Source organism: Emydura macquarii, unplaced genomic scaffold (genome assembly GCF_026122565.2).
Source record: "Emydura macquarii macquarii isolate MOO-44397 ecotype Brisbane River unplaced genomic scaffold, CSIRO-AGI_Emac_v2 contig_3305, whole genome shotgun sequence".
Taxonomy (NCBI): domain Eukaryota; kingdom Metazoa; phylum Chordata; order Testudines; family Chelidae; genus Emydura; species Emydura macquarii.
In genome coordinates, this window is record NW_027133442.1 from 1,464,773 (window position 1) to 1,479,747 (window position 14,975).

At 42.1% G+C, this 14,975-nt stretch overlaps 1 protein-coding gene across 3 annotated transcripts in view; it reads left to right on the forward strand.

Annotated features, from left to right (window-relative positions):
* KIZ (kizuna centrosomal protein) overlaps positions 1–14,975 on the forward strand; it is a 113,092-nt gene that overhangs the window by 34,876 nt on the left and 63,241 nt on the right. For all 3 annotated transcript variants that reach the window (XM_067532851.1, XM_067532853.1, XM_067532852.1), the window contains exons 5-6: positions 259–883; positions 5,745–6,033. In XM_067532851.1, the coding sequence (XP_067388952.1) occupies positions 259–883; positions 5,745–6,033 (914 nt within the window). The remainder of the gene's footprint in view (positions 1–258; positions 884–5,744; positions 6,034–14,975) is intronic.

Sequence of the window (14,975 nt, forward strand, 5' to 3'; positions counted from 1 at the left end):
TTCCCTGGAAGTTGAGGGTGCTTAGAACCTGGCACAAAGCACTCAATATTGTGCAAGATTTGGGCCATTCAATCTTATTTTAGTTTTATAAAATAAATGGACAAAGAAAGTGTGCTATACGTGGACTAGCATAATACAATAGAAAAATATTTAAATTATATATAACATTTGCTCTTCAAAGACCAGCACAAAACCTTTAAGAAACCCCATTTACTATCTGAAATTCATTCTTAAGCCATCTCAACCTCTTTTTTTCAGATGTTGCTGGTTACAAGACAGGCAGGAATTAACACCAGGACAGCCATGTCAAGAGGATTGTATCATCCAGCAACAATCTTCATGGGCCGCCAAATGTCAGCCATCTCAAGCTTTGAAGATTTCAGTACACAGCAGAAATCTTCCCAGCCCACAAAGAGCTTTTCAATTTCTGACCCACATTCATGCAGACAGGCAGCACAGAGCAGTAATATGACAGACAGCTATGTAGTACAAACTAATAGTGATATACGGTGCTTAAATAAGTCTGACAAAATAGACGGGAAGACATATCTCCAGATGGGTGAGAAAATGCCAGTCACATCCAGTGTATCATCTGAGAATGGAAGAACTCATTTCTTAGAGATAGAAAGCAATACAAATAATGGTAATAGTAATTTAGTAGAAAGCAAAAAATCTGCTGAACTCAACTCTCTGTTACATGAAAGATTAAGTCTAGAGAACAGAACCACTAATTTAAAGGAGGACAGTTCTGGCAGCTCAGTAGAAGAAAGAGTGACAAATGAGCACATTGTAACAAATGAAAGATCTAAACAGCCAATCCCATTGGTGTCTGCTCCTGCACGACTTGTTTCTGGAAATGTACCTCCAAGAGAAAATTTCCCAGGTATGATGATGGTATTTGTGTGATGTCCTTGCCATGAGCAAAACGCTGTCTTCCCCCATAGATTCAGGTTTTTGGAATGCACTCAACACCACAGGGTCTGAGTGCCTCCACAAATGGAAAGGAGCTGCTAAGACTCTCTTTAACAGGCTTTGGTGTGGCAGTGCAAGAGGAATCTGCAGCTGTTGTGTGCTGTGGAGCAGGCAGTGTGGTCTAGTGGACAGGACACTCAATCAGTTGCCAAGAGACATGGATTTTGTTCCTGGCTCTATCATTGACTGGCTGTGTGACTTTGGCAAGACACTTCCCCTCAGTTTCCCCTTCCTCCCTTTGTGTCTTTTCTGTCTGGTGCAGGGACTGTCTCTTATTCTGTTTGTATAGTGCATACCACAGTGGGGCCCTAATTTTGCTTGGCACCTCTAGACACTACTGTGGAGGCTTCCTGGTCTATGTGTCGATGAGCCACAGTGCAGTACTGGGGAGATGCCGAAGCTGAGACAGTGAATCTGCCACTTTGTAGCTCCAAAGTCTGAAACTTTCCACACGGAACATTCAGAGGTCCCAACTGCTACCACTGGCCCTGGCAACAGAACAGTTCTGCATTTGTTTCACGCCAAGGTGCTTAGCTGTGGAGGGGTTGGGAGGACTCCATTTTTTTTTGTGCCCTTTCTTTGAATCCCAGCATAAAAGTGTGTTTCCTTGGACTTTGTGTTGGCTTTGGGGTAGTGAGGGATCTTTTTTCTCCCTATTAACGAGTTTGTCTGTGAGAATGGTGCATTTGGACTCATGTCCCCATTAGTGGTGCATCTGTTTGGGGTGACCAAAGACCTGATTCAAAGTAGTAGAAACCACACAAATGTCCATTAAAAACTCCTTGAGAAATTTGATCCTTGCCAAATTAGCTAATCCAAATAGGCATCTCTCTGTGACTAGCCTCAATATCAAACTTCTAAGATTTTGCTTTAGAGTAGATGGGGATCCAGTTTGCTGACACATGCCTTTCTTTTGCATTTTCAGATATGTTCTTCTTCCCTCTCTCTTTGCTGTCCAAGGTCCTGTAAAAGATTAGGTAGGACAAATCACAGTTTAACCCAGGGGTTCTCAAACTTTTTTTGCTGGGACACCCTTTGCAAATATTTAGGCTGTGATGACCCCTCCAAAAAGTGATGACCCCCCCCATGCCATGCCACCATTACCGGCATGCGGGGGGGGTGGGTGGGCTGACAGCTCACGAGCCCTCCCCATAATAACCTCACGACCCCTTTAGAGGGTTGTGACCCTCAGTTTGAGAACCCCTGGCTTAACCTAACAGCCGCGGCATGGGTACATCAGCTGGGATATCCAGGTCTGCTAGATCTCTCCAAAAAACTGATAATTTTATTTCCTCCAATGCCAGCTCTCTCTTCTCAAGTGTGGGGGCAGGTGTTGGAAGTTGATACACTGGTACCCCCGGATTAATGAGGGACGTGACTATGGGATTTGGTTCTCACTAGGCCTTTGGATGATTTAGTTGAACCACCAAGTGATTTTTCTCTCCCTTATCTTTTCTTGAACATGGTCTTCCTCTTGATCATAACTTTAGCTAGTAGGAGAGTCTTTGAGATCCAAGACTTCTGATGATCTTTCTTTTACTGCCTTTAATACAGGCAGCAAGGGGTGTTTATTGCCAGTTCCACAATTTTTACTAAGGTACTGTAGTATCTGATCTTTGTATTAACCAGTCTGATTTATTTTACTTACTTGGGGAAACATGCTTGGTCTCTGCCTCAGGTTGATTTTGTTCAGAAAGTTTGTGAAGAATAGTTAATCTGTTTCTGAGAATAAAGATACTGAAAAAAGGTAGGTTTACCAATGTATTTTCAGATTATTTTTGTTTTAAATCTAGTGCCTTAGGTGTTTGGAGGAGAAATGTGAAATTTTCAGGAGAATTGTCCCGAGGGCAGAAAGGTGCCTTTTGCTATTATTGTGAAAATCCATCCAGATTTGACTAAGGCTTGGTCTACACGCCAATGTGTCAGTTATGCATATGATTTTCTTCTCAATGTAGTTATAGTGATACAAACCCTATCTACCAACATGGTACTGGAAGGGGAATAAGGTGTACTGCTATAAGACACCTCTATACCATATAACTACATCCACATTAAGGGGAACAGAACCCAGGAACCATGGTTCCCAATTTTATGCTACTGTCTAGCAAACGACTCCCTGGGAACCTGTGACTTAGCCCCCTCTAGTGGCTTGGTGCACAAATGATGACAACCCAATCTGCTAATGGAGTTGTTATATTTAGCTCAAGTGGTAGAGATGAGTCACTCAAGAGCAGCTTGATCAATTTTCTTGAGAGCTTGCAGACATATTCTCCTCTGCCTTTCCAGTAAATATGGCAATTTTCAGGTTAACCCAATTTTCGAAGCCATGTAAGGATGGCTGAAATGGAGCTTTATAACGGAAATTACTGGCAACCTTAAATGATGGAGAGGCTACTGCCTCTCTCTCTAATGATCACAATTTTTTTGGACAAAAGCTGGCAGGCTTATCATATGATCCTGTATACTACTTGTTCTCTTCTTTGGTATCCTGTTGTTACCTTTTCTTGTAGTTTTTCCATTTCTCTTTCTTTCAGGACTCTGTTTGCTTTTCGTTGTCTCTACAGTCACCTTGACATATTTGCCACTTCTCCAGTTAATGAAAGAATCATTATTTTGAGGTGGAACAAGACAAGACCAACCTTAGGACTTTGCAAAGCTGATTTGGCATAATGTCTGTTCTCTCTCCTTCTGATCCCCAAGGAGATGTTGCGGTGGTCAGTGTCATGTTTGGAGAAATTCTTATTCGGTTTTGGAATGTAATACTTCTACCTTAAGGGAAACCAAACATTTGGTTCCCAATCAAAAGGAGCAGTGACCACCTCAAATTTCCCTGAGGTGGGGAGGAGAGGGGGAGAAAGCTTTATGTCTTTATGATGTCAAACCTATTAGAGTTATAAAGTTAAAGTAATCTAGGTTTGAATTTGTTGATGGGATTTTTCTTGTTCCAGCTCTGATAATTTTGATCTTTCATGTTGCAAATTACAGGGAATTGATTAAGGAGTTTGGCTCTGCTGTGTGTACCACAACTGAACATATGCTATACTTTAAGCTGTAGACGTTTATGCAGAACATTGTGACTTTAAGCAATTTTTCCTTTGAGTACATCTCTCCTGTTCAGAAATGGTAGCATAATATGTACAACAGCAACATAAAATAAATAAAAGTAATAGCTAATCTCTTACATTTATTCATATCCTGAATACTGGAAACAGAAAATAGAACATAAGATCTTGTCATTATTTGTATCAAATACTGTAGATTTCAGAAAAATAGTAATCCAATTCAAAATGAAGCTCAGTGTATGGAAGGGAGGAAATGTTCTGTTTTGCAGCACAAGCAATACCTTGTGAACACTGTGGTAGATTTAGAAATAACAGATACTGCAGTGACTCTTGTGGGAACTTGGGAGTTTCATGGCAATGTTAATTGATTACAGAAGTGTTCAATAATTTGTCATGAAATTCTAAAAATGCAGCAGAAAGTGAAAATGTTAGTAGTACCTGTTTTTATTTGTATTTTAGAAGACTAACCTTAGTCTGCTGAGAAACAAGGGGAGTCAGTTGACATGCACAACTTCCAAGCCTACAAGGCATAGATCTCTGTTCCTGCATGGATTAGAAGCCCTGGACAACAGCTGCCTCCTCTTCAAATGCACTTCTGCCTCCCCAAGACAGTTTTTCAAGCTGTTCTGCCCCATTATGTCTGAGAGGCGGTTTACTGGAGTAGATTGTTTTCATCCTTGTTGCTGTTTTAAATTGTGGAAGTTCCCCCCACTTGCAGCCCAGAGGAGACATAGAAGACTCACTGAACTCCCCCTTGTGAGGAAAGCATAGAGTAATACACAGACATGGGGAAGGAGGCTAAGCAGTAGGTGGACAAGCTAGGGAGCAGAAAGATACTAAGGAAATAACCATTTTTGTGGATTTATGCAGCACTGAGATTTTTCTCCTTCTTGGCAAAATGTTGAAATATGTGGCATTCATGCAATTGCATGAACACATTACACATGAGACTGTGAGCAGAAGGAAACAGTCAGAGGGCTTTGGGAAATCTTCACTGCCAGGGAGGCTGTGGAATATTTCTGTGGTTGGCTAAGAAGCTGGGCCAGCCCATTAGGAATATTCTTATTAGAGCAGGCCTCATAAAGAAGGGGAATGCATAGCAGCTTTAGAGAGTGTTTCTGTAGGTTGAACGCAGGTCACAGGGAGATTCTCCAAAGAGGAAAGCAGGGTCTGCATGTTTGGAGGGTATCTGCAGGGTTAGGAGTATGTCATGGGGAAATTTCTGGGTGCTATAAGGTAGCATGCAAGTCCTTCCTGTCTGAATGTATAATAATAGTTTGACATGTTACTTAAGGGGGGAATTCAAGTACAAAATTCAAACTTAGTTCCTCATTTCCAAGTCAGGAGGAGCTTTGAGCACTGCAGAACAAGTGCTGTGCCTATTGAGAGAGAGGTTCTTGTTGCTCAAGACCCATGAAGATGACACCAGTGCCACACTGGTGAATTCCAGAAAGAGCTGAAGCCATCCCCATTAGGTAAGAATGTTGATGAAAGAAATAAAAGATTGGAAAACTGTGATATTTGGAGAACCCTGGAAAAATTTGCCTAAAAGGCAGAGGTTTTAGACTGTATGAATTACATATTTCTTGTGAAATAGGTGATATATTAAAAGTACTACTGTCTGTGTCTCATTGCAATACAGTGCACTGTATATTTTTTTGTCATGATCCTGTTACTATGTTGGCAATGTGTGTTATATTTTTATTACAGGTCTAGGCCAACATATAGATAGTCGGTGGCCCACTGGAAACACACTGGAGCTGGAAGATGAAAGTTTAGATAGCAGCAGTGATCTTACAGTTTCTGTGAGTGAAGAGGATCAGATAATAAATACAGTTGAACTACAGCAGAGCCTAGGAGATACAGGTTGCAAGATTGCCTTAAAATCAATGAATTCAGAACAAGAAAAAAACAAGTCCACTGAAGAACATTTTTCTTTGCAAAACGTAAACCGCCATACTGTAGATGAAGACTCTTCAGCTAATTCAGCAATGAAACAGTAAGCCATTAAATATTTTCTCACTGTAATTATTTAATAGGATTTTTTTGGAGATTGTCCTATTGACAATCTGTATTACTGTAAAATACGTGTATGAATATGCAACTTTTTTAGCTCCTAAAAGCAGACATTTTAATGGGGGTCTTTTTTTTGTGATGAATTGATCACATAATTTGAGTTGCCTGTTTCTATAATTTACATTAATGCAGATGTCTTACTGTTTTCCCTTTTTTTAGTATATCAGTGCAGTTTAATAATAGAAATAACTCACTAAACAGTGTATTTCATGGTAATTTAAATTTTTCAGGTGGTTAAACTCCCTGGGCATTCAATCTAATAATTTAAAACAAAACCCGAGGGGTGTGCCACTACATTTTAGAAATGCATTGTTTGTTCTCTGTGTAATTCTATTTAGATGCTTTTTATGGCCCACATCACTGTACTATCAGAGTGTCTTACAATCATTAATGGCTTTTATCCTCACAACACACCCCTGTGAAGCCTGGAAGCATGATCGCCATTCTACATAGGGGAACTGGGGCACAAGGAATATTCAGGGACTTGCCCAAGGTCAAACAGGAAAACTGTGCCAAAGCCAGAAATTGAACCCAGGTCTCCTGAATTGGTTGTGTCTTGGATCATATCTTACAGTTGACTCCCTTCACCCTGATGGTTTGATGTAAAACAGTAGGAATAGCACTTCTTTTTCACTGTGAATCTTTGATCTCACAATGCTTTTTGTCTGTGAACTCCTCACCAGCTTGTTAAGCAGCTCTTCCATTCTGCTTGCCTCTGCAGCTCCATTTCTGTAGGGATGGCCCTTCATCACTCTCCTCCCAACTCTACCCCACCTCCTAGTTCATCTGGATGTGCCTTTCACTGATGCTAGTCTCCCTGACTCCTGTTGCAAGGTTTCCTGCCTACATACTCTCCTTTGTCCTTGCTTCTCCACCTGCTCACTTTCCTTCTTTTGCTCCTCCTAGTCCCTAGCTGCAAACGTTTTCCCTGTTGCATGCTTGTTTATACACATTCTTCAATAACTGCCTGCCATTTACCTGCCTTGCCTGCTTCCCAGTATTCTTCCTCCGCTCACTCAGTGCTGCTCCCCCCACTGCCCAGCCTCCTTACTGCTCTAGATCCCAACAGCCTCCCAGTGGCCATTAGCAGGAAAAACCACCCTCATGAACACATGCATTCCTCTGAGCTTCTACTGCCCACCTGACATTGTTTCCACTTGTCTTCCAGGTGGTGCCACCTATCTGATTTTTTTCCTCCTTCATTCTTCTATAATTCACATGCAAAATGTTTAGGACTGAAATGGTTAAACATACTCAGGTGGTGATTAGAGGCATGTGAGCTAGTATAGAAATAAAAACTGTTATTAGGTTGGAGAGAGAGCTGTGTAGCCAAGAAAAATAGTATTTATTATCCAAAAGAATGAATGAGGCTTATAGAGTTTTTAAATCAATCTCCCCATTGGTCATTTGTCTATTTGGTCATTTATGTCTTTTTCACATGTTTAATATATCTCTGCTTTTTTATATTTGCACATGCACATGTGGTCTTATTAGAGAATGATTTCAGTAATGGTTCATATTTTAATAGATGACAGTAGAAGCAGAAAACCACAAACACCTATTAAAACACACTTCTGTAACGTTATCTTTTCAGTTTTTCAAGCCATATATTAGATTATTGCTTACTACAAAAACATTTAGTTTACATCTAAATAGCTTTTATAGAGTTTTCCTTTTGTTTAACAACTGTTAATCATAGCACTTTCTTACAAAGTTGCATAGAGTGGTTGTTTTTGATAGAAAGTCATAGCTGAGCAAGTGGTAATATAACCTTTGTTTCTGTCCCTCTAGATTTGAATGACTTTCAGCTGCTGATATAAACTGATGGGAAATATTGTGTGTTCTTCTTAAGCCTGGATAAATTATAGGAAAGATTTCATTGTTCTTATTGCTGGAATTTGATTCAAAGCAGAAAGTGGGTGATGGCCTCTAAAACTGTTAAGTGGATGTTTTAATTTTTCAAGGTCATAAAAATGTGTTTTTTGCATGCTTGCTCATGTCCATTCCATGTCAGACGTGTGCACCACAGGCACCGATGTCGGAGATTTCTCCCTCAGTGGTATCCATAGGGCTGACTGTAGCACCCTCTGCCGGTTTTAGGGTGCTGCTGCCCCCCTCCCCCTCAGTTCCTTCTTAATACTCATGATGATGCTGGAATGTCCTTGCCTCGGCAAGCATACTACCAGAGGTTTCATCTATAGATTTAATGTACATCGTTTGTTAGATAACTTAATTAGTCAGAGTTAGTAGTTTAGAGATAGTTGTAGTTGGTCCCGTGGGGACATAGCCCCAGGGACAGTGCATGCCCTGGTCCCCGGGCTTCAAACCATGTGCTTCATGTAAGAAGCCCATGCCTGTAAAGATCCTCACCAGAGCTGCTTAAAGTGCCTGGCTCAGACCTACTGTCCGGGATCAGTGCAGGATCTGTAGAAACTTCAGACTCCTCACTAAAAAGGACAAGGATATGAGCTTAAGAGCACTCCTGATGGAGTCTGCTCTTAGACCAGACTCCGAGCCAGGTTGCTCGGACTCCAGGCCCAGCACATCAGCGTCAACTTGAAGCACACTGCCAGCACTGAATACATCCCGGCATTGGTCACCATCCCCAGTGCTGAAGAAGCAGCACGAAAAGCTGTACCCTGGAAGAAGGCATTCCCCGGCCCATAAGAAGGACAAACGGAGCGGGAGATGAGCTGAGACCCACACGGGGCCACTCGTCTTCGCTGGAACTTGTGTCAGCTACGGCCTCACCCATCAGAGTTCCCACTCCTTCCTGGGACATGCCTCCAACTCCTGGCAGTGGTCGGGGTACCCCGACACCTTGCAATGCCATCTATGCCCAGAAATTGTGGTCAGATCAGTTCTCTGATTTTCACAGAACCCTCCTTCAGCTAGTACCCAATCATCAACCAGTTTTTACTGGTTGGTTGAGGGCTCGACTCCTCCCTCACCTCTAGTTTGCAAGCTCCACCTTTTGTCCACCTCCCTGCTCTTGGAGATTCCCTTTTTGCCTTCGTCTGTAGCATGGGGCATGGGTCACTTGCTGGTAGATTCTTTGTACCTTGAAGTGTTTAAACCATGATTTGAGAACTTCAATAACTCAGTCATAGGTTGGGGTCTGTTACAGGAGTGGGTGGGTAAGGTTCTGTGGCCTGCATTGTGAAGAAAGTCAGACTAGATGATAGTATTGGTCCCTTCCGACCTTAAAGTCTATGAGATAACCACTACCAATTCACAGCCCTCCCATTTGGCCCATCAGCAGTGCCACGAGTGTTCACAAAATGTATGGTGGTAGTCACGGCCTACCTCAGACGTCGAGGAATACAAATTTACCCTTACTTTGATGGGACCTCTTATCACAGGTCGCTCGGAAGCTCAGGTCCAGCACGGTATCACGTACTACTGGCCACCTGCCAAGAACTGGGCCAGTTGATAAATGAACAGAAATCTACGCTGGTACTGGTGCGGACCCCCACCTGACGCTCTCCTTGATATCGGATTCCTTGGACCTATTGTGGGGAGCCCACGTTGGTTCCCTCAGGACCCAAGGCCTCTGGTCCGCAGAGGAGCTGACAATACATATAAATATCAGAGAGCTCAGGGCAATCCGTCTAGCCTGCGAAGTGTTCCTTCCCCAGATGTCAGGAAAGGTAGTACGGGTATTGACAAACAATATGGCATCAATGTATTATGTCAACAAGCATGGAGGAGCGAGATCCTCTGCCAAAAGGCATTCTGTCTATGGGACTTCTGCGTGGACCATGCAATCCACCTTGAAGCCTCACACCTTCTGGTGCTCAAGAATACGTTGGGCGAGTGCCTCAGCAGGTCCTTCTCTTCTCACCATGAGTGGTCTCTGCACCCAAAGGTAGTCAAGGTTATCTTCCAGAGCTGGGGAACTCCCCAGGTGGACCAATTAACAACCAAACAGAACAGGAAATGTCACTGTTTCTGTTCCCTGCAAGGATCCGACAACAGCTTGCTTCCCAACACATTCCTCCTGCAGTGTTCGGAAGGCCTGATGTATGCCTTTTCACTGATCCCTCTCATCCACAAAGTCCTCATAAAGATCAAGAGGGACAAAGTGCAGGTCATAATGATCTCTCCGGCGTGGCCCCATGAACACTGGTTTGGCATGTTGCTGGACCTGGTGGTTGCAGTCCCTTGCACACGCCCAGACTGTCCAGACTTGATTTCACAGGATCAGGGTTGGCTGTTACATCTGAACCTCGTCTCCTTACATCTGATGGTGTGGATGCTGTATAGTTAAGCCTCAAGGAGGAGGTTCAGAAAGTCCTGCTGGAAAGCAGAAATCCTCCGTTAGAGCTACTTATCTGGTGAAGTGGAAACGCTTTTCCTGCTGAGCAGCAGAATGAAACCTCTCCCCAACCCAGGTACCATTGCACTCCATTCTGGAGTACTTACTCCACTTGAAATATCAAAGCCTGGTGTTATCTTCAGTCAGGGTATACCTGGCAGCTATCTCAGCCTTTCACCCTCATATCCAGGGCAGATCAGTCTTCTGTCATGAGATGATGGCCAGATTCCTGACAGGCTTGGAAAGGCTCTTTCTGCAAGTCAGAGACCCAGTTGCCCCATGGGACCCAGCCTAGTTTTGTGCAGATTCACTGGGCCTCCCTTTGAGCCCATGGTGTCCTGTTCACTTCTTCATTTGTTGTGGAAAGTTGCCTTTCTGGTGGCAATTACATCAGCGAGGCGAATCTCCGAAGTCAAGGCTCTAACATCAGAACTTCGCTGTACTATGTTTTACAAAGAAAGTTCAGCTGCGCGTTCACCCCGCATTTCTACCAAAGGTGGTACTGCAGTTTCATGTCAACCAGTACATCTTCCTGCCAGTCTTTTTTCTAAAGCTTCACTGCTCTAGTGAAGAGAGACACCTGCACACCTTGGACATCAGGCGAGCACTGGATTTCTACATCGAAAGAATTAAGCTCTTCCGAAAATCCATGCAGCTCTTCATCGCGGTTGCTGAGCGCATGAAGGCTTTGCCAGTTTCATCAGAGAGGATTTCTTCTTGGATCACCACCTGCATCCGAACTTGTTACGAGCAGGCAAAGGTTGCACCTCCTGCCACTCTGACAGCCCATTCAACAAGAGCACAGGCTTAGTTCATGGCTTTCTTAGCTCAGGTTCCGGTACAGGACATTTGCAGGGCCACAACTTGGTCTTCTGTTCATACCTTCATGTCCCACTATGCTATCGCGCAACAGGCCAGGACAACGCAAACTTTGGCAGAGTGGTATTGCAGTCAGCATGTCTGTGAACTCCTGGCCCACCTCCAGAGGTACTGCTTGTGAGTCACTTGACATGGAATGGACATGAGCAAGCACTCAAAGAAGAAAAAACGTTTACTAACTTTCAGTAATTGTTGGTCTTCGAGATCTGTTGCTTTTGTCCATTCCATGACCTACCCTCCTCCCCTCTGTTGGAGATCCGGCAAGATCCCTCTATTCGGCATTGGTGAGGCCGCATTTAGAATATTGTGTCCAGTTTTGGGCCCCCCAATACAAAAAGGATGTGGACAAGTTGGAGAGAGTCCAGCGGAGGGCAACCAAAATGATTAGGGGGCTGGAGCACAGGACTTATGAGGAGAGGCTGAGGGAACTGGGCTTGTTTAGTCTGCAAAAGAGAAGAGTGAGGGGGGATTTGATAGCGGCCTTTAACTACCTGAAAGGGGGTTCTAGGGAGGATGGGGCTAGGCTGTTCTCGGTGGTGGCAGATGACAGAACAAGGAGCAACGGTCTCAAGTTGCAGGGCGGGAGGTCTAAGTTGGACATTAGGAAAAAGTTTTTTACTAGGAGGGTGGTGAAGCACTGGAATGGGTTACCTAGGGAGGTGGTGGAATCTCCATCCTTAGAGGTTTTTAAGCTGCGGCTTGACAAAGCCCTGGTTGGGATGATATAGCAGGGGTTAGTCCTGCTTTGAGCAGGGGGTTGGACTAGATGACCTCCTGAGGTCCCTTCCAACTCTAATATTCTATGATTCTGTGATTCTATGATTCTATGAATTGAGAGGGAAGTGGGGCTGGCAGCATCACTTAGACTGGCACATACGCACACCAGTGCATAGGGCACTAGAGCCGGCCCTACGGATACCACTGAGGGAATAATCTCCAGAACCGGTGCATGTGTGGCACACACACCTGACATGGAATGGACATGAGCAACACATCTTGAAGAACAACAGTTACGGAAGGTTAGTAACCATTTTATCACAGTTGATACATTTCTACAGAAACTGTACAAATTTTAGTTTGGCTTTGGTTTTGAAAATTAAAACACAGATAGAATATAAAATATTTGCATCTGTGAAAGATCCTATGGAGAGACAGATAGTTTCTTTATAGTTAATTTTGCAAGTAGGAAGCATTTAGACCCCACTGCCCTATTAGTCACTCAGATTCAGACTTGAATGTTTTAATATTTTGCAGACTAACTCTCAAACGGAAGGAGAAATTTTTCACAAAGTTTTAAAGTGATTAATAAGTGAGTTTTAGTGATACAAATAACCTCTGTAAAAATATAACCTCTTTTTGAAATGTGGTCTGAAGGTGTGACATTTATTACTGTTCTTCTAGCCCTCATATAATTTATTGTAATAATAATAATAATAATAACCCTCAGACTTCCCATATAGTTTTTTTTTTTAAACTAATGCATAGGTTGTATTTGAAGAAAGTAGGTTTTAATTAAGCAAAATTTTAATGATTATCAAACTAAAATGGTTAGAGTTTGAGCCTCTTGGTATATTAGTTCATTCTTAAGCATGGTATTGTGACATCAGTGCCACCTCTACCATTTATCACCTTTCCTCTGGGTTCATGAGTATACTTTAGGTCTATTGGTTGAAAGTAGTAGGGAGGGGTGGGTGTGGAAAGGAAATCACAGAGACAGACAATTTTGAGGTCACTCTTTCACTGAATTAAAAACAAAACAAAAATTCTTACTGCACATCAGCTAGTCACTAGTTGTCATTATCTACATCAAAGCTAGAGGAGAACAGTGGAGCCTCCTCAGCTAAGCTTTCACGTTTTGTTTGTTGTGCAAATATAATTTGGGGCAAAAAAAGCATTTTTTTCAAACAGGTGTTTTAATGTCACGTATCTTAGAGTGAGTTTTTACAACCCAGTTACAAACTGCTTAAAGTATGATTTTTATCTTGGAAATGCTGACAAGCTGTTACCTGTGGAAATACGTGAGTGATGCTGCTATGATAATAGGTTTTTTGAAAGCTTGTAATCTAGTTTAAGGATGCAGATTATGTTCAGTGTTTTCCTAAACTGCTCAATGAGACAGTTTTGATGTTCAAGTTATTAAGAATAATAAAATATAAAAAGTGAGTTTATTGCGTGTGAGCAGTGACGGATTGACAAATGAGTTTCTCTCTTTATTTGCTGGAGAGTGACTGCACATATGTTTAAAATATTCCATCATAAATTCAACCTATATTGAGACAACCAGATAGGAGGAGTTTGTTCTTTGCACCTGTTCATTTTTTGGCCTCTCTGCTGAGGCTGCCAACAACAAGTGTTCTAGAGTTTGCTAATTTTGATTATAGTTTTTGTGATGTCACCTGGTTTACTGTGAGTGGTACTTAGACGTGCATTTCATTTCACATAAAATACTGAACAGCTATCACATAACAACTTCTGTTCTCTACTGATTGGTAACAGATTTGAACCAGTGAACTAGAAGTGAAATCTCCATATCTTTTTTCATTCCTCTGAGCTATCCAGCCCTCTATTTAAAGGGTTGAAAAAACAAAAACACCCAGAGAATTAGTGTATAGAAAAATGATGACTATTTTAAGGCCTGTGTTGGGAAGGGAGGGCGGGGGGCAGAGCCTTTGCCAGTGCTGCTTCAGCTGCATTGAAGAGGACTTAGCACAGATGGATTGTGCATTACAAAATGTAACACATAATTCAAGCTGTCAGCTTAATCAGACTGTTTCCAGGAAGCAACCTGTAAAAGAGAAGGACCCCTTGTTTGCTGACCTCTGATCCATAGCCTGCTGCAGATTGTCATACATTTTGTTTTTCTTTATGTTGGTGTCCTTTACTTCCCCTTCTTTTTGTTATTGTATTCTCTTCAAGTGGCACCCTGGAAAGACCACCCAGAGGGAGTAAAACAATAAAAAATGAGCTAGCCACTAAAATACAGGTTTTGTAAGATTTTAATAAAAGAAAAAGTACAGTTTAACTACATATGTGATCTCTAGGATTGTTGTATGTATTAAAAGTCCAAAAACATGCACAACTGTTTAATTTTTCATGATGGTGGAAGGACAGGGCTTTAGTATTTTTCAGAACTGCAGCAGAGCCTAGCAAAGTTTAGTGAGAACATAGTGCAGTTTTATATGTGAGGGAGTATAATCATAATTTCAAAGTGAACACAATGTAATAAATTAGTATATATTATAAGAACCTTGATTTGGCTACCAGACTTCTTAGTGCTTGTAGTCCAGCTGTGTTGTTGCTTCGTGGAGTTCTTCTGTTAAAACTCCTTAACAAAGCAGGCAGTCTGAAATCAAAATCTGAATAGCTATTTACACCTCTGTAAAAGGATTAGCAATGCTCCATTGTTACAATGTTTAAATCTTAATTTGCATCATTATAGAGGTGTAGCTTCATCAAATCCCTGGTAGGTCCCAGTTATGTTTTGTACCTGTAGGTGGTCACTAAATTTATTCTGTTAGTGGAGGTAATGGAATTAAATTGCTCAACGTGTCAATTTTAAGAAATTACCTCAGGATCTAATTGACTTTGGATAGTTTTAATGCTAGTACAGATTATTACTGTATATCTGTTGTTGCATATGGTTGCAAAATGTGTCCCATACATAAGAA